General features: G+C 44.5%; 1 protein-coding gene across 2 annotated transcripts in view; it reads right to left on the reverse strand.

Moving 5' to 3' along the window:
• The window catches only part of prkcha (protein kinase C, eta, a), a 58,992-nt gene that overhangs the window by 19,999 nt on the left and 18,394 nt on the right, over nucleotides 1-20,599 (reverse strand). For both annotated transcript variants that reach the window (XM_024430245.2, XM_024430244.2), the window contains 7 exons: nucleotides 12,294-12,447; nucleotides 11,869-11,903; nucleotides 11,388-11,470; nucleotides 9,945-10,074; nucleotides 9,684-9,817; nucleotides 5,520-5,654; nucleotides 5,247-5,420 (listed from right to left, as the gene is read on the reverse strand). In XM_024430245.2, the coding sequence (XP_024286013.1) occupies nucleotides 5,247-5,420; nucleotides 5,520-5,654; nucleotides 9,684-9,817; nucleotides 9,945-10,074; nucleotides 11,388-11,470; nucleotides 11,869-11,903; nucleotides 12,294-12,447 (845 nt within the window). The remainder of the gene's footprint in view (nucleotides 1-5,246; nucleotides 5,421-5,519; nucleotides 5,655-9,683; nucleotides 9,818-9,944; nucleotides 10,075-11,387; nucleotides 11,471-11,868; nucleotides 11,904-12,293; nucleotides 12,448-20,599) is intronic.

Consider the following 20,599-nt stretch of genomic DNA (forward strand, 5'->3'; position numbering starts at 1 on the left):
TAGGCTGTCTTCCCGGTTATCAGGCCTACCACTGTTGTGTCATTGGCAAACTTGATGATGGTGTTGGAGTCGTGCCTGGCCGTGCAGTCATGAGTGAACAGAGAGTACAGGAGGGGACTGAGCACGCACCCCTGAGGGTGTTGAGGATCAGCGTGGCGGATGTGTTGTTACCTACCCTTACCACCTGGGGGCGGCCTGTCAGGAAATCCTGGATCCAGTTGCAGAGGAAGGCGTTTAGTCCCAGGGTCCTTGGCTTATTGATGAGCATTGAGGGCACAACGGTGTTGAAAGCTGACCTGTAGTCAATGAATAGTATTCTCACATTGGTGTTTCTTTTTGTCCTGGTGGGAAAGGGCAGTGCGGAGTGCAAAATAGATTGCATCATCTGTGGATCTGTTGGGGCGGTATGCAAATTGGAGTTGGTCTGGGGTTTCTGGGACAATGGTGTTGTTGAGAGCCATGACCAGCTTTTCAAAGCACTTCATAGCTACAGACGCAAGTGCTTCGGGTCGGTAGTCATTTAGGCAGGTTACCTTGGCGTTCTTGGGCACAGGCACTATGGTTGTCTGCTTAAAACATGTTGGTATTACGGACTCTAACAGGAAGAAGTTGAAAATGTCAGTGAAGACACTTGCCAGTTCGTCAGCATGCTCACAGTACACGTCCTGGTAATCAGTCTGGCCCTGTGGCCTTGTGAATGTTGACCTGTTTAAAAGGTCTTACTCACATCGGCTGCGGAGAGCGTGATCACACAGTCTTCTGGAACAGCTGGTGCTCTCATGTATGTTTCAGTGTTATTTGCCACGAAGCGAGCATAGAAGTAGTTTAGCTCGTCTGGTCGGCTCGTGTCACTGGGCAGCTCTCGGCTGTGCTTCCCTTGGTTGTCTGTAATCGTTTGCAAGCCCTGCCACATCCGATGAGCGTCAGAGCCGGTGTAGTATGATTTGATCTTTGTCCTATATTGATTCTTTGCCTGTTTGATGGTTCTTCGGTGGGCATAGCGGCATTTCTTATAAGCTTCCGGTTTAGAGTCCCGCTCCTTGAAAGCGGCAGCTCTAGCCTTTAGCTCAGTGCGGATGTTGCCTATAATCCATGGCTTCTGGTTGGGGTATGCACTGTGGGGACGACGTCATCAATGCACTTATTGATGAAGCCAGTGACTGGTGTACTCCTCAATGTCATCGGAGGAATCCCCGAACATATTCCAGTCTGTGCTAGCAAAACAGTCCTTTTGCTTAGCATCTGCTTCATCTGACCACTTTTTTATTGATCTAGTCACTGGTGCTTCCTGCTTAAATCTTTGCTTGTAAGCAGGAATGTGGAGGATAGAATTATGGTCAGATTTGCCAAATGGAGGGCGAGGGAGAGCTTTGTATGCTTCTGTGTGTGGAGTAAAGGTGGTCCAAAGTTTTTTTCCCTCTAGTTGCACATTTAACATGCTGATAAAAATTTGGTAAAACAGATTTAAGTTTCCCTGCATTAAAGTCCCTGGCTACTAGGAGCACTGCCTCAGGGTGAGCGTTTTCTTGTTTACTTATGGCAAAATACAGCTCATTCATTTCTGTCTTAGTGCTTGCCTCTGACTGTGGTGGTATGTAAACTGCTATGAAAAATACAGATGAAAACTCTAGGTAGATAGTGATGTCTACAGCTTATCAAGAGATACTCTACCTCAGGCGAGGAATAGCTCGAGACTTCCTTAGATACTTCCTTAGATATCATGCACCAGCTGTTATTTACAAAAATACATGGTCCACCGCCCCTTGTCTTGCCAGACGCTGCTGTTCTGTCCTGCCAGTGTAGTGTATAACCAGCCAGCTGTATGTTGACTGTCGTCGTTCAGCCACGACTCCGTGAAGCATAAGATATTACCGTTTTGAATGTCCCGTTAATAGTTTAATCTTCCGCGTAGGTCATCTATTTTATTGTCCAAAGATTGCACGTTTGCTAGCATAATGGAAGAAAGTGGGGGTTTATTCGATCGCCTACGAATTCTCAGAAGGCAGCCCACCCTCCAGCCCCTTTTTCTCCGCCTCCTCTTCACACAAATCACAGGGATCTGAGCCTGTTCCCGAGAAAGCAGTATATCGTTCACGTCAGACTCGTTAAAGGAAAAAAAGGATTCTGCCAGTCCGCGGTGAGTATTCGCAGTCCTGATGTCCAGAATTTATTTTCGGTCATAAGAGACGGTAGCGGCAACATTATATACAAAATAAGTTACAAAAATAAGTTACAAACAACGCAAATAAACAAACAAAAAAACATAATCGGTTGGGGGCATGTAAAACATCTGCCTTCTTCTCCAGCTCCATTTTAAGCAATGTACACTGTGCAAATACATAAATAATTTATCTCATTACAGGTTAGGCACACATATGTTCCAGAATATGGGAGCAGGAAAAAACACTTCCCTGTGGAACACGGAGTGCAGTACTGTATGGGCCATAAATGTACCAGACATGACTAGCCAGTACAAGGTGTTCTGTTCAACTGCAGCACACTAGGTAGGTAAAGACTATAGAGCCCTTACTGTGTTATTCTACTGAGCCATTGGTAAAATATTGACAAGTAATCCAACTGGATATGTCATGGATATGAATGGCGTAGAGAGGCTCTGTGAGAGATGAGGTACAGCTACAATTTGTATTGTTAAGATATGAAGTACTGTAACTCCCACTCAAAGAAGACAGAGAACTATGGAGTGAAGATAGAGTGTGGTCTGGGGCAGCTGAGGTATACATAGTAAGCTGTGTCTAGGAGCCAGAGTTAACCCATCACTCAACACTGCTCGATTTTCATCCACATTGAAGTAGGCCAGCGAGGGTTCAAACAACTAAAGCAGAGCAGGCTCTGGGTGGTAGAATAGCTCTGGCATCCAGATGGCCATTCACTGTGCTTCCTGTATCACAATCAATTTAACCTCTCACACTCATAACGTTAGGGCACTGCTGCCCTCAACAGGACAATCTAGGCATTTTATTTATGTATTTTATTTCACCATTATTTAACCAGGTAGGCAAGTTGAGAACAAGTTGTCATTTACAATTGCGACCTGGCCAAGATAAAGCAAAGTAGTTCGACACATACAACAACATGGAGTAAAACAAACATATAGTTAATAATACAGTAGAAAAATAAGTCTATATACAATGTGAGCAAATGAGGTGAGATAAGGGATGTAAAGGCAAAAAAGGCCATGGTGGCGAAGTAAATACAATATAGCAAGTAAAACACTGGAATGGTAGATATGCAGTGGAAGACTGTGCAAAGTAGAGATAGAAATAATGGGGTGCAAAGGAGCTAAATAAATAAATACAGTAGGGGATGAGGTAGTTGTTTGGGCTAAATTATAGATGGGCTATGTACAGATGCAGTAATCTGTGAGCTGCTCTGACAGCTGGTGCTTAAAGCTAGTGAGGGAGATAAGTGTATCCAGTTTCAGAGATTTTTGTAGTTCGTTCCAGTCATTGGCAGCAGAGAACTGGAAGGAGAGGCGGCCAAAGGGAGAATTGCCTTTGGGGGTGACCAGAGAAATATACCTGCTGGAGTGCGTGCTACAGGTGGGTGCTGCTATGGTGACCAGCGAGCTGAGATAAGGGGGGGGACTTTACCTAGCAGGGTCTTGTAGATGACCTGGAGCCAGTGGGTTTGGCGGCGAGTATGAAGCGAGGGCCAGCCAACGAGAGTGTACAGGTCGCAGTGGTGGGTAGTATATGGGGCTTTGGTGACAAAATGGATGGCACTGTGATAGACTGCATCCAATTTATTGAGTAGGGTATTGGAGACTATTTTGTAAATGACATCGCCGAAGTCGAGGATCGGTAGGATGGTCAGTTTTACGAGGGTATGTTTGGCAGCATGAGTGAAGGATGCTTTGTTTTGAAATAGGAAGCCAAGTCTAGATTTAACTTTGGATTGGAGATGTTTGATATGGGTCTGGAAGGAGAGTTTACAGTCTAACCAGACACCTAGGTATTTGTAGTTGTCCACATATTCTAAGTCAGAACCGTCCAGAGTAGTGATGCTGGACGGGCGGGCATGTGCAGGCAGCGATCGGTTGAAGAGCATGCATTTAGTTTTATTCGTTTTTAAGAGCAGTTGAAGGCCATGGAAGGAGAGTTGTATGGCATTGAAGCTCGTTTGGAGGGTTGTTAACACAGTGTCCAAAGAAGGGCCAGAAGTATACAGAATGGTGTCGTCTGCGTAGAGGTGGATCAGAGACTCACCAGCAGCAAGAGCGACATCATTGATGTATACAGAGAAGAGAATCGGCCCAAGAATTGAACCCTGTGGCACCCCCATAGAGACTGCCAGAGGCCCGGACAACAGGCCCTCCGATTTGATACACTGAACTCTATCAGAGAAGTAGTTGGTGAACCAGACGAGGCAATCATTTGAGAAACCAAGGCTGTCGAGTCTTCCGATAAGGATGTGGTGATTGACAGAGTCGAAAGCCTTGGCCAGGTCAATTAATACGGCTGCACAGTATTGTTTCTTATCGATGGCTGTTAAGATATCGTTTAGGACCTTGAGCATGGCTGAGGTGCACCATGACCAGCTCTGAAACCAGATTGCATAGCGGAGAAGGTGCGGTGGGATTCAAAATGGTCGGTGATCTGTTTGTTGACTTGGCTTTCGAAGACCTTAGAAAGGCAGGGTAGGATAGATATAGGTCTGTAGCAGTTTGGGTCAAGAGTATCCCCCCCTTTGAAGAGGGGGATGACCGCAGCTGCTTTACAATCTTTGAGAATCTCAGACGACAAGAAAGAGAGGTTGAACAGGCTAGTAATAATTTTAGAAAGAAAGGGTCCAAATTGTCTAGCCCGGCTGATTTGTAGGGGTCCAGATTTTGCAGCTCTTTCAGAACATCAGCTGACTGGATTTGGGAGAAGGAGAAATGGGGAAGGCTTGAGCGAGTTGCTGTGGGGGGTGCAGTGCTGTTGACCGGGGTAGGGGTAGCCAGGTGGAAAGCATGGCCAGCCGTAGAAAAATGCTTATTGAAATTCTCAATTATAGTGGATTTTTCGGTGGTGAGTTTCCTATCCTCAGTGCAGTGGGCAGCTGGGAGGAGGTGTTCTTATTCTCCATGGACTTTACAGTGTCCCAGAACTTTTTTGAGTTTGTGTTGCAGGAAGCAAATTTCTGCTTGAATAAGCTAGCCTTGGCTTTTCTAACTGCATTACAGCAAATATATATATTGTGTGACTGCAATCAACTGTAAATGTAAGAATGTGTGCGTGTCTCACCAGTGTCTGAAAGCAACAGTAGAGCTGAGTGAGGTAGGGGTGGCAGCCAGCTAGTGACAGCACTCTCTTCTCTGTCATAGTGCACTCAACATCATCATCCTGCAGAATTATGTCCTTCTTCAGCACCTTAACTGCGAACACCCGCTCACTGCTGTTCAACCGAGCCAGCATCACCTGAAATAAGAATAAACCACACACACGTTACTAACCCAACTCCAAACCCTCACACAGTCCCTTGAGGTATCGCTCTATAGTGTATCACTATTGTCTCACCTTGCCGAAGCTGCCTTTGCCCAACACCTGTAGGAAGGTGAAGTCAGTGATACCAAGCCGTCTGGTCTGCTGCTGAGGGTTTCCACTCTCCCTCCTCACACTGAGGGCCCGCTCCTGGCCCTGCCCTCCAGGGGACTGGGGGACAACAGAGTATGTATGTAATGTATGTACAGTTGAAGTCAGAAGTTTACATACACCTTAGCCAAATACATTTAAACTCACTTTTTCACACAATTCCTGACATTTAATTCCCTTTCTTGGGTCAGTTAGGATCACCACTTTACTTTATGAATGTGAAATGTCAGAATAATAGTAGAGAGAATTATTTATTTCAACTTTTATTTCTTTCATCACAATCCCAGTGGGTCAGAAGTTTACATACACTCAATTAGTATTTGGTAGCATTGCCTTTAAATTGTTTAACTTGGGTCAAACATTTTGGGTAGCCTTCCACAAGCTTCCCAAAATAAGTTGGGTGAATTTTGGCCCATTCCTCCTGACAGAGCAGGTGCAACTGAGTTAGGTTTGTAGGCCTCCATGCTCGCACACGTTTTTTCAGTTCTGCCCACATATTTTCTTTAGGATTGAGGTCAGGTTTTGTGATGGTCACGCCAATAACTTGACTTTGATGTCCTTAAGCCATTTTGCCACAACTTTGAAAGTATGCTTGGGGTCATTGTCCATTTGGGAGACCCATTTGCAACCAAGCTTTAACTTCCTGACTGATGTCTTGAAATGTTGATTCAATATATCCACATAATTTTACTGCCTCATGATGCCATCTATTTTGTGAAGTTCACCAGACCCTCTTGCAGCAAAGCACCCACACAACATGATGCTGCCACCCCCCGTGCTTCACGGTTGGGATGGTATTCTATGGCTTGCAAGCCTCCCCCTTTTTCCTCCAAACATAACAATGGTCATTATGGCCAAACAGTTCTATTTTTGTTTCATCAGACCAGAGGACATTTCTCCAAAAAGTACGATCTTTGTCCCCATGTGCAGTTTCAAACCGTAGTCTGGCTTTTTTATGGCAGTTTTGGAGCAGTGGCTTCTTCCTTGCTGAGCGACCTTTCATGAGCGACCTTTATGTCGATATACAGTGGGGCAAAAATGTATTTAGTCAGCCACCAATTGTGCAAGTTCTCCCACTTAAAAAGATGAGGCCTGTAATTTTCATCATAGGTACACTTCAACTATGACAGACAAAATGAGAATCTTTTTTCTCCAGAAAATCACATTGTAGGATTTTTAATGAATTTATTTGCAAATGGTGGAAAATAAGTATTTGGTCAATAACAAAAGTTTCTCAATACTTTGTTTCATACCCTTTGTTGGCAATGACAGAGGTCAAACGTTTTCTGTAAGTCTTCACAAGGTTTTCACACACTGTTGCTGGTATTTTGGCCCATTCCTCCATGCAGATCTCCTCTAGAGCAGTGATGTTTTGGGGCTGTTGCTGGGCAACACGGACTTTCAACTCCCTCCAAAGATTTTCTATGGGGTTGAGATCTGGAGACTGGCTAGGCCACTCCAGGACCTTGAAATGCTTCTTACGAAGCCACTCCTTCGTTGCCCGGGCAGTGTGTTTGGGATCATTGTCATGCTGAAAGACCCAGCCACGTTTCATCTTCAATGCCCTTGCTGATGGAAGGAGGTTTTCACTCAAAATCTCACGATACATGGCCCCATTCATTCTTTCCTTTACACGGATCAGTCGTCCTGGTCCCTTTGCAGAAAAACAGCCCCAAAGCATGATGTTTCCACCCCCATGCTTCACAGTAGGTATGGTGTTCTTTGGATGCAACTCAGCATTCTTTGTCCTACAAACACGACGAGTTGAGTTTTTACCAAAAAGTTATATTTTGGTTTCATCTGACCATATGACATTCTCCCAATCTTCTTCTGGATCATCCAAATGCTCTCTAGCAAACTTCAGACGGGCCTGGACATGTACTGGCTTAAGCAGGGGGACACGTCTGGCACAGCAGGATTTGAGTCCCTGGCGGCGTAGTGTGTTAATGATGGTAGGCTTTGTTACTTTGGTCCCAGCTCTCTGCAGGTCATTCACTAGGTCCCCCCGTGTGGTTCTGGGATTTTTGCACACCGTTATTGTGATCATTTTGACCCCACGGGGTGAGATCTTGCGTGGAGCCCCAGATCGAGGGAGATTATCAGTGGTCTTGTATGTCTTCCATTTCCTAATAACTGCTCCCACAGTTAATTTCTTCAAACCAAGCTGCTTACCTATTGCAGATTCAGTCTTCCCAGCCTGGTGCAGGTATACAATTTTGTTTCTGGTGTCCTTTGACAGCTCTTTGGTCTTGGCCATAGTGGAGGTTGGAGTGTGACTGTTTGAGGTTGTGGACAGGTGTCTTTTATACTGATAACAAGTTCAAACAGGTGCCATTAATACAGGTAACGAGTGGAGGACAGAGGAGCCTCTTAAAGATGAAGTTGCAGGTCTGTGAGAGCCAGAAATCTTGCTTGTTTGTAGGTGACCAAATACTTATTTTCCACCATAATTTGCAAATAAATAAATAAAAAATCCTACAATGTGATTTTCTGGATTTTTTTTCATTTTGTCTGTCATAGTTATAGTGTACCTATGCTGAAAATTACAGGCCTCATCTTTTTAAGTGGGAGAACTTGCACAATTGGTGGCTGACTAAATACTTTTTTGCCCCACTGTAGGACTTGTTTTACTGTGGATATAGATACTTTTGTACCCGTTTCCTCCAGCATCTTCACAAGGTCCTTTGCTGTTGTTCTGGGATTGATTTGCACTTTTTGACACCAAAGTACGTTCATCTCTAGGAGACAGAACACGTCTCCTTCCTGAGCGGTATGACAGCTGCGTGGTCCCATGGTGTTTATACTTGCGTACTATTGTTTGTACAGACGAATGTGGTACCTTCAGGCGTTTGGAAATTGCTCCAAAGTATGAACCAGACTTGTGGAGGTCTACAATTTGTTCTTCTGAGGTCTTGGACGATTTCTTTTGATTTTCCCATGATGTCAAGCAAAGAGGCACTGAGTTTGAAGGTAGGCCTTGCAATACATCCACACGTACATCTCCAATTTACTCAAATGATGACAATTAGCATATCAGAAGCTTCAAAAGCCATGACATAATTTTCTGGAATTTTCCAAGCTGTTTAAAGGCACAGTCAACTTGGTGTATGTAAACTTCTGACCCACTGGAATTGTGATACAGTGAATTACGTATAAGTGAAATAATCTGTCTGTAAACAATTGTTGGAAATATTACTTGTGTCTTGCATAAAGTAGATGTCCTAACCGACTTGCCAAAACTATAGTTTGTTACAAGAAATTTGTGGAGTGGTTGAAAAACAAGTTTTTGCCTCCCGGGTGGCGCAGTGGTCTAGGGCACTGCATCACAGTGCTAGCTGTGCCACCAGAGACTCTGGGTTCGCACCCAGGCTCTGTCGCAGCCGGCCGTGACCGGGAGGTCCGTGGGGCGACGCACAATTGGCCTAGCGTCGTCCGGGTTAGGGAGGGTTTGGCCGATACGGATATCCTTGTCTCATCGCGCACTAGCGACGCCTGTGGCGGGACGGGTGCAGTGCACGCTAACCAGGTCGCCATGTGCACGGTGTTTCCTCTGACACATTGGTGTGGCTGGCTTCCGGGTTGGATGCGCGCTGTGTTAAGAAGCAGTGCGGCTTGGTTGGGTTGTGTTTCGGAGGACACATGGCTTTCGACCTTCGTCTCTCCCGAGCCCGTACGGGAGTGGTTGCGATGAGACAAGATAGTAACTACTAACAATTGGATACCACGAAATTGGGGAGGAAAGGGGGGTAAAAAAAATGTAAAAAGAAAAAAAAGAAAAACGAGTTTTAATGACTCCAACATTAGTGTATATAAACTGTATGTGTATGTATCTAAGTACGTGTGTGTATCAGTTGAGGCTGCTGAGGGGATAACAGATCATAATAATGTCTGGAACAGAGCAAATGGAATGGCATCAAACACATGGAAACCATTTGTTTAACACCATTCCACGTATACCAGTCCAGCCATTACCACAAGCCTGTCCTCCCCAATTAAGGTGCCACCAACCTCCTGTGGTTTGTATGTGTGGATTAACTTGGCACACTATTTCTTCCTCTCCCGCTCTCTCTTTTCATCTAGTTAGCATACCAGTGAGTTGCGTTTGGAGAGCCCCCCAGCCTGCAGCCCCATCTCTGCCAGCTTGTTGGCCAGCTCCACACTGTTGACCCCACAGCTGGGTGCTACGTTGCCCTTACAGCGGATGTGTATGTTCATTTTACAGACTGCAGAGGACAGACACAAAACAGACAGGAAGTACAGGTTAATAAGCCATGAAAATGGAACACCTGCCTATAAACATCTGAGAGAGCGAGAGATCAAGAATATAAGAAATGAGAGAAAGAATCTTACTCTTGCAGTGTAGACCCTGTCTGACAAGGCCCCACAATAGAGAACCACAGTGGTCACAGAAGGTGGGAGCCTTAAAGTTGTGGATGTTAAACTTATGGGGGACGTTGATACTGAAGCCTTGATTGGTGGTCTGTGAATGAGAATTTATCACAATGTCATCACATTGGCCCAGTGGTATAAGGTACTTAAGTAAACAATACTTTAAAGGACTACTTAAGTAGTTTTGGGGGGGTGTATCTGTACATGACTATTTATGGAAACTTTTACTTTACTACATTTCTAAAGATAATAATGTACTTTTTACTCAATACATTTTCCCTGACACCCAAAAGTACTTGTTACATTTTGACAGAAAAATGGTCCAATTCACACACTTATCAAGATAACATCCCTGGTCATCCCTGCTGCTTCTTATCTGGCGGACTCAGTAAATACAAATGCTTCGTTTGTAAATTATGTTGGAGTGTGCCCCTGGCTATTTGTTAAAATAAAGACATTTGTGCTGTCTGGTTTGCTTAATATAAGGAACTTGAAATGAATCATACTTTTACATTTGATACTTGAGTATATTTTAGCAATTACATTTACTTTTGGTACTTAAGTATATTTAAAACCAAATACTTTTATATTTTTCTCAAGTAGTATTTTACTGGGTTACTTTCACTTGAGTCATTTTCTATTAAGGTATGTTTACTTTTACTCAAGTATGACAATTGAGTACTTTTTCCACCACTGCATTGACCTCGGTTTGAATGGGAGACCATGTAAATACTGTATGTTATAAACCACACAGCCAGCAGGTAGCAGTGTGTGCTCAAGCAAACCATCACATGGCATCATGTCATTGTGCCAGTTTGCTTCAGCAGAAAACTATCCTGCAGCAACAGGAAATGTGAATTATTATGTGGATTATAACGAATGGACATTTTAAGGGAAAATAAAGTCTGACATTTCAAAGTGGAAATTACAAACTTCAGAAGCCTTTTTAAACCTGCATTGCAGTTCTCCTGCAACAGGGTGATCAAATTAAGATCCTACATCTGTATTCAGTAGCTTGATGTTGTTCACCCACAACAACTCAGCACAAACAGCATCCGGGGCAGGGTCCCTGACTGACATAGTTCCTGAATAAAGATATTTTCATCTACGTCTGAAGGCCATCTGACTGGATCTGGATCTATCAGCTGATGCACAATGCACCTGTAGAACAGCCGATTTTGACTCTGGAATCCCCCGGATAGTCAAAATAGTGTATTTCAGGTACAAAGACAACTTTTTGTCTTTGCATTGTCAGAACACATTCCATTGATGAGAGAGTGATTTTTGGAATGTGGAGGGGTGGGTGTTCTAGTAATGACATGACAGAGCTGTTACAGCATTATTGTAGTGTAATAGGGGTATGGTGTTAAAGTTCAAATGGCTCGTCTCTGTATGTTGTCTCACCGGCTCCTTGACAGGCTTCTTCATGCGTGGACACACCGTGACAACCAACTGATGACATCGCTTGTGAACCACACAAGTGCATACTGGAAAACAGACAGAATTAATCAAAACAACAATCAAGCCATGTTTTTCATTAACACAGCCGTTAAGTGTGAAAGAAACCCTGACAAAGGCATCAGCTTCCTGCAGAAACACTAGGGATTTTTATCAATTGTTTCTGAGAAAGACCATGTGGCTTAATTATTTGAGATAGAGGCCGGGCACTGTGAGATGATTGGGTTTTGGGTTCAGCAGCTCAATAATAAAAACAGGCCGTGTGAGAGAGAGCTCATTCTCTGTGGCGTAGCACAGACTTCCTTTCTGAGTGGGCTGGTGGTCACAGAAATGGTGTGAATAAGAGTGAGAGAAAAGAAAGACTGGGGGTTTGAGCAGAAAGAAAGACTCAAAGAAAACAGTGAAAAGGAGAAAAAGGGTCACTCACCTTGGCATTGGTAACCCTGCTTCCCAAAAACACCCCTGTAACAGAAGACTTGACAGTCAGGAATCATGCAAAGCATACTGTTTACATATGAAATATATTGTAACTGGCTGTTTCTATTATAAACCATCAACAATACTATCACTATGTGTAACACGTTAGATGAACTCTATGAGGTGAGGGAGGGAGTGTGTGTGGTCTTGTATTACTACCCTTGTGGGTACCAGAAATCCCCAAAAGTCTCCACAAGGACAGTAAATCAAGGAACATTCTCCCAAATACTATTTTCAATGTAGGTATTAGGCTTAGGGTTACAATTAGGGATAGGAGTTAAGGTTAGTGTAGTGTTAGGGTACCAGAATGGAAATCAATTTTAGGTCCCTTCAAGAATAGTAAAACATATGTTGTGTGTGTGTGTGTGTCCTTACCAGATGAACTCTTTGCAGTGGAAGCAGAAGGTGGGCTGCCGTAGGAATGTGGACATAAACTTGTGTCCGTTGACCTGGTGAATTTTGCGTTTCACGGCCCCCTGCCTCTTCCTGTTGAACTGCTTAAACACCTTCACATTCCCCGTGGCGTCATCTTAGAACATGGGAACAGAATGGGATGGGGGTCAGACAGTATTGGGATTCCAACTGCAAGCTCTGAACCTTTACACCGGATCATTGCAGCTAGCTAGCTGCTATCCGAGTGGCTACTCCTGGCTAACGTCTCTGTCACGAAGCAAGCATCCAGTTAGCCTGGAACTAGCCTCGAGCTAGGCCCATCTCCCAGCTAGCCAAAGAGGTTCTTCAGCCAATTCTTGGGCTACAATACCTATTTTTCCAATTGGCCCTTTTACTGCCAACACGGAGCCCCGCCGATCCATCACGACTGGTCTACCAATGTAACCGTCCGAGGGGGTCTCAACAGGCTATTCTGTTACGATGTCACCGAAGAACCATCTACTAGCCTCAGCCCGCTAGCTTTTCTGAACTCTGTGTCCCCTGCTCGCCTAGCGTAGTAATGACTACCGAACAGCACCCTGACTCACCTATTGCTGCTCTTTTGACCCTATGATCACTCGGCTACACAGCGGATGCCCCTGTACTGTTTCAATAACACGGTACCTCATTTTGTTTACCTGTCGGCCCCAGCCTTAAACTCAGGTCCTGTATGTCCTAACCAACCCGCTCTGCCCATTCATCGCCATTTACCCGTTGTTGTGTTAGCTCTCCTGATCAACAACTGTGTTTGCTTTATGCCTCTCTCTAATGTCAATATGCCTTGTCTACTGCTGTCTTGGCTAGTTCTTACAGTTTTATTTCAGCCCTCAGTCCCACTCAAAATGCCTTAGATAGCTCTTTTGTCCCACCCCACACACATGCGGAGTCCTCACCTGGCTTAACTGGTGCCTCAAGAGACAAAACCTCTCTCATCGTCACTCAACGCCTAGGTTTACCTCCACTGTACTCACATCCTACCATACCATTGTCTGAACATCATGCCCTGAATCTATTCTACCACTCCCAGAATTCTGCTCCTTTTATTCTCTGTCCCCAATGCAATAGACGACCAGTTTTTATAGCCTTCAGCCGTACCCTTATCCTACTCTGTTCCTCTGGTGATGTAGAGGTTAACCCAGGCCCTGTAGCCCCCAGTTCCACTCCTATTCACCAGGCGCTATCTTTTGTTGACTTCTGTAACCGTAAAAGTCTAGGGTTCATGCATGTTAACATCAGAAGCCTCCTCCCTAAGTTTGTTTTATTCACTGCTTTAGCACACACACATCTTGCTCCAAGATGGCATAGCAGTCAGACGTCTTTTGTCCTCGTCTTGCCGTGTCCCGTATATATATATATATATATATATATATATATATATATATATATATATATATATATATATATATATATATATATATATATATATATACAACTTTCTTCACAAACCTTTTTATATATATTTTTTATTTTCCATAAACTCATCTTCAAAACACTCTCCTGCAACCCGCCTCACCAATTTATATTTTAAAAAAGAAAGTATTATTTACCTCAAATCTGTAATCCTCCATAGAAACTAACCAGAAGCTAGCCAGAAGCTAATCCAGAACCTAGCCTGAAGCTAGCCTGAAGCTAACCAGAAGCTAATCAGAAGCTATTTAGCTTCTTTACTGGCTAATCGTTAGTATTCATCTAACCACGGTTTGTGGTCATCAGCTATCCTTTAGCTCGAAAATCTATCGCCTGTTTTGTACGGCGCGGCTCGGACCGGAACATATCGGACCTATTTTTCTCTCCATGTCCCCGGATTTCAACCGCTAACTCTGGACATTTATACCTGGATCTCGCAGGTAGCTAGCTGCTATCCGTGTGACTATCGGCTTATGTTGATTCCGGAGCAAACATCAATAATTCCGGAGCTAGCCAGCTGAAGAGCTCCATCAGTCACTCCTGGCCTACAATCACCTATCCGGATCCGTTTTACTGCCAACGCGGAGCCCCACCGGGCCTTCACAACTGGACTACCGACGTTATCTACCCGAGGGAGTTATCCGGCTGGCTCCTCCGTCGCGACGTTACCTGAACGCCCATCTGCGGTCTCCTAATCGTTAGCTGTCTTATCGGCTGCTATCTGAATAGGCCTATTGGACAATTTATTTATTTATTTATTTTTATTTTCTTGGGCCTCTATCTATTGTTTTTTGTTTTTTTTGCGAATTGGATTCATCCCCTCTACCACACGGAACACCACTAATCCTACCGACGGAAACGCACGAGGTGGCTAAAAACAGACCTCCATCCTATGCTAGCTTGCTACCGATGGCCCGGCTAGCTGTTTGAATCGCCGTGACCCCAACCAACATCACTACTCACTGGACCCTTTTGATCACTCGACTAAGCATGCCTCTCCTTAATGTCAATATGCCTTGTCCATTGCTGTTCTGGTTAGTGTTTATTGGCTTATTTCACTGTAGAGCCTCTAGTCCTGCTCACTATACCTTATCCAACCTATTAGTTCCACCACCCACACATGCGATGACATCTCCTGGTTTCAATTATGTTTCTAGAGACAATATCTCTCTCATCATCACTCAATACCTAGGTTTACCTGCACTGTATTCACATCCTACCATACCTTTGTCTGTACATTATACCTTGAAGCTATTTTATCGCCCCCAGAAACCTCCTTTTACTCTGTTCCAGACGTTCTAGACGACCAATTCTTATTGCTTTTAGCCGTACCCTTATCCTACTCCTCCTCTGTTCCTCTGGCAATGTAGAGGTGAATCCAGGCCCTGCAGTGCCTAGCTCCACTCCTATTCCCCAGACGCTCTCTTTTGATGACTTCTGTAACCGTAATTGCCTTGGTTTCATGCATGTTAACATTTGAAGCCTCCTCCCTAAGTTTGTTTTATTCACTGCTTTAGCACACTCTGCCAACCCGGATGTTCTAGCTGTGTCTGAATCCTGGCTTAGGAAGACCACCAAAAATTCTGAAATTTTCATCCCAAACTACAACATTTTCAGACAAGATAGAACTGCCAAAGGGGGCGGTGTTGCAATCTACTACAAAGATAGGACAAAACTCTGCAGGCTACTATCCAGGTCTGTACCCAAACAATTTGACCTTCTACTTTTAAAAATCCACCTCTCTAAAAACAAGTCTCTCACCGTTGCCGCCTGCTATAGACCACCCTATGCCCCCAGCTGTGCTCTGGACACCATATGTGAACTGATTACCCCCCATCTATCTTCAGAGCTCATGCTGCTAGGCGACCTAAACTGGAACATGCTTAACACCCTAACAATCCTACAATCTAGCTTGATGCCCTTAATCTCACACAAATTATCAATGAAGCTACCAGGTACCTCCCCAAAGCCTTAAACACAGGCACCCTCATAGATATCATCCTAACCAACTTGCCCTTTAAATACACCTCTGCTGTCTTCAACCAAGATCTCAGCGATCACTGCCTCATTGCCTGCATCCGTAATGGGTCAGCGGTCAAACGACCTCCACTCATCACTGTCAAACGCTCCCTGAAACACTTCAGCGAGCAGGCCTTTCTAATCGACTTGGCCGGGGTATCCTGGAAGGATATTGAGCTCATCCCGTCAGTAGAGGATGCCTGTTTTTTTTTTTAAATGCCTTCCTAACCATCTTAAATAAACATGCCCCATTCAAGAATTGTAGAACCAGGAACAGATATAGCCCTTGGTTCTCCCCAGACCTGACTGCCCTTAACCAACACAAAAACATCCTATGGCGTTCTGCATTAGTATCGAACAGCCCCCGTGATATGCAGCTGTTCAGGGAAGCTAGAAACCATTATACACAGGCAGTTATAAAAGCCAAGGCTAGCTTTTTCAAGCAGAAATTTGCTTCCTGCAACACTAACTCAAAAATGTTCTGGGACACTGTAAAGTCCATGGAGAATAAGAACACCTCCTCCCAGCTGCCCACTGCACTGAAGATAGGAAACACTGTCACCACTGATAAATCCACTATAATTGAGAATTTCAATAAGCATTTTCTACGGCTGGCCATGCTTTCCACCGGTCAACAGCACTGCACACCCCACAGCAACTCGCCCAAGCCTTCCCCATTTGTCCTTCTCCCAAATCCAGTCAGCTGATGTTCTGAAAGAGCTGCAAAATCTGGACCACTACAAATCAGTCGGGCTAGACAATCTGGACCCTTTCTTTCTAAAATGATCTGCTGAAACTGTTGCAACCCCTATTTACTAGCCTGTTCAACCTCTCTTTCGTGTCGTCTGAGATTCCCAAAGATTGGAAAGCAGCTGTGGTCATCCCCCTCTTCAAAGGGGGGGACACTCTTGACCCAAACTGCTACAGACCTATATCTATACTACCCTGCCTTTCTAAGGTCTTCGAAAGCCAAGTCAACAAACAGATTACCGACCATTTCGAATCTCACCATACCTTCCATGCTATGCAATCTGGTTTCAGAGCTGGTCATGGGTGTACCTCAGCCACGCTCAAGGTCCTAAATGATATCTTAACCGCCATCGATAAGAAACATTACTGTGCAGCCGTATTCATTGATCTGGCCAAGGGTTTCGACTCTGTCAATCACCACATCCTCATCGGCAGACTCGACAGCCTTGGTTTCTCAAATGATTGCCTCGCCTGGTTCACCAACTACTTCTCTGATAGAGTTCAGTGTGTTAAATCGGAAGGTCTGCTGTCCGGACCTCTGGCAGTCTCTATGGGGGTGCCACAGGGTTCAATTCTTGGACCGACTCACTTCTCTGTATACATCAATGATGTTGCTCTTGCTGCTGGTGAGTCTCTGATCCACCTCTACGCAGACGACACCATTCTGTATACTTCTGGTCCTTCTTTGGACACTGTTAACAACCCTCCAGGCAAGCTTCAATTCCATACAACTCTCCTTCCGTTGCCTTCAATTGCTCTTAAATACAAGTAAAACTAAATGCATGCTCTTCAACCGATCGCTGCCTGCACCTGCCCGCCTGTCCAACATCACTACTCTGGACAGCTCTGACATCAAACATCTCCAATCCAAAGTTAAATCTAGAATTGGCTTCCTATTTCGCAACAAAGCATCCTTCACTCATGCTGCCAAACATACCCTTGTAAAACTGACCATCCTACCAATCCTCGACTTCGGCGATGTCATTTACAAAATAGCCTCCAATACCCTACTCAACAAATTGGATGCAGTCTATCACAGTGCAATCCATTTTGTCACCAAAGCCCCATATACTACCCACCATTGCGACCTGTACGCTCTCGTTGGCTTGCCCTCGCTTCATACTCGTCGCCATACCCACTGGCTCCATGTCATCTACAAGACCCTGCTAGGTAAAGTCCCCCCTTATCTCAGCTCGCTGGTCACCATAGCATCACCCAGCTGTAGCACGCGCTCCAGCAGGTATATCTCTCTGGTCACCCCCAAAACCAATTCTTTCTTTGGCTGCCTCTCCTTCCAGTTCTCTGCTGCCAATGACTGGAACGAACTACAAAAATCTCTGAAACTGGAAAACACTTATCTCCCTCACTAGCTTTAAGCACCAACTGTCAGAGCAGCTCACAGATTACTGCACCTGTACATGGCCCACCTATAATTTAGCCCAAACAACTACCTCTTTCCCTACTGTATTTATTTTAAAGGTGAAAAATAAAAACATTCCGCCAACCCTGATGTCCTAGCAGTGTCTGAATCCTGGCTTAGGAAGGGGAAGGCCACTAAAAATCCTTAAATTTCCATCCCCAACTACAACATTTTCAGCCAAGATATAACTGCCAAAGGGGGTGGAGTTGCAATCTACTGCAGAGATAGCCTGCAGAGTTCTGTCATGCTATCCAGGTCTGTGCCCAAACAGTTCGAGCTTCTACTTTTAAAAATCCACCTTTCTAGAAATAAGTCTCTCACTGTTGCTGCTTGTTATAGACCACACTCAGCCCCCAGCTGTGACCTGGACACCATATTTGAATTATTTGCCCCTCATTTATCTTCAGACTTTTTACTGTGAGGTGACCGAAACTGGGATATGCTTAACACCCTGGCCGTCCTACAATCTAAACTAGATGCCCTCAATCTCACATAATTATCAAGGAACCTAGCAGGTACAACCCTAAATCCGTAAACATGGGCACCCTCATAGATATCATCCTGACCAACCTGCCCTCTAAATACACTTCTGCTGTCTTCAATCAGGATCTCAGCGATCACTGCTTACGTCCGTAATGGGCATGCAGTCAAATGACCACCCTTCATCACTGTCAAACGCTCCCTAAAACACTTCAGCGAGCAGGCCAATCAAATCGACCTGGTCCGGGTATCCTGGTAGGATATTGACCTCATTCCGTCAGTAGAGGATGCCTGGTTATTCTTTAAAAGTGCTTTCCTCACCATCTTAAATAAGCATGCCCCATTCAAAAAAAAATTGAACTAAGAAAAGTTATATAGCCATTGGTTCACTCGAGACTTGACTGCCCTTGACCAGCACAAAAACATCCTTAGCACTGAATAGCCCCCGCGATATGCAACTTTTCAGGGAAGTACACAGGCAGTTAGGAAAGCAAAGGCTAGCTTTTTCAAACAGAAATTTGCATCCTGTAGCACAAACTCCAAAAAGTTCTGGGACACTGTAAAGTCCATGGAGAATAAGAGCACCTCCTCCCAGCTGCCCACTGCACTGAGGCTAGGAAACACTGTCACCACCGAAATAATCAAGCATTTTTTTTTTACGGCAGGCCATGCATTCCACCTGGCTACCCCTATCCTGGCCAACATCTCTGCCCCCCACAGCAACTTGCCCAAGCCTCCCCATTTCTCCTTCACTCAAATCCAGATAGTTTATGTTCTGAAAGAGCTGCAAAATCTGGACCCCTGCTGGGCAAGACAATCTGGACCCTCTCTAAAATGTTCTGCTGCAATTGTTGCAACCCCTATTACTGGCCTGTTCAACCTCTTTCGTATCGTCTGAGATCCCCAAAGATTGGAAAGCAGCCACAGTCATCCCCCTCTTCAAAGGGGGAGACACTCTAGACCAAAACTGTTGTAGACCTATATCTATCCTACACTGCCTTTCTAAAGTCTTCGAAAGTCAAGTTAACAAACAGATCACCGACCATTTCGAATCCCACTGTACCTTCTCCGCTCTGCAATCTTGTTACCGAGCGGGTCATGAGTGTGGCTGAGGTGCACCCAAGGTCCTAAACGATATAACTAGAGTTTGGCCAATTAATCGGAACGACCGATTAATTAGGGCCGATTTTGGACACCGATTTGGCCGATTTCTTTTAAATATATTTTTTTACATATTTAAATAAAAATATATTTTTTTACACTCAGTTCAGAACACATTCTTATTTTCAATGACGTCCTAGGAACAGTGGGTTAACTGCCTTGTTCAGGGACAGAACGATAGATTTTTATCTTGTCAGCTCGGGGATTCAATCTTGCAACCAAACAGTTAACTAGTCCAACGCTCTAACCACCTGATTACATTGCACTCCACGAGGAGCCTGCCTGTTACGCGAATGCAGTAAGCCAAGGTAAGTTGCTAGCTAGCATTAAACTTATCTTATAAAAAACAATCAATCATAATCACTAGTTAACTACACATGGTTGATGATATTACTAGTTTATCTAGCGTGTCCTGCGTTGCATATAATCGATGCGGTGCGTATTCGTGAAAAATGACTGTCGTTTCTCCAATGCGTACCTAACCATAAATCAATTCCTTTCTTAAAATCATTACACAGAAGAATATACACTGCTCAAAAAAAAAAGGGAACACTTAAACAACACAATGTAACTCCAAGTCAATCACACTTCTGTGAAATCAAACTGTCCACTTAGGAAGCAACACTGATTGACAATCAATTTCACATGCTTGGATTGGAGATGCTTAATGTGAGTCTAGAAGGAGAGTTTACAGTCTAACCAGACACCTAGGTATTTGTAGTTATCCACATATTCTAAGTCAGAACCGTCCAGAGTAGTGATGCTAGACTGGCGGGCGGGTGCGGGCAGCAATCGGTAGAAGATCATGCATTTAGTTTTACTTGCATTTAAGAGCAGATGGAGGTCACGGAAGGAGTGTTGCTTACAGCCCAACACCGTGCAGGACGTTTGGCATTTGCCAGAGAACACCAGATTGGCAAATTCACCACTGGCGCCCTGTGCTCTTCACAGATGAAAGCAGGTTCACACTGAGCACATGTGACAGACGTGACAGTCTGGAGACGCCATGGAG

Source organism: Oncorhynchus tshawytscha, linkage group LG08 (genome assembly GCF_018296145.1).
Source record: "Oncorhynchus tshawytscha isolate Ot180627B linkage group LG08, Otsh_v2.0, whole genome shotgun sequence".
NCBI classification, from domain to species: domain Eukaryota; kingdom Metazoa; phylum Chordata; class Actinopteri; order Salmoniformes; family Salmonidae; genus Oncorhynchus; species Oncorhynchus tshawytscha.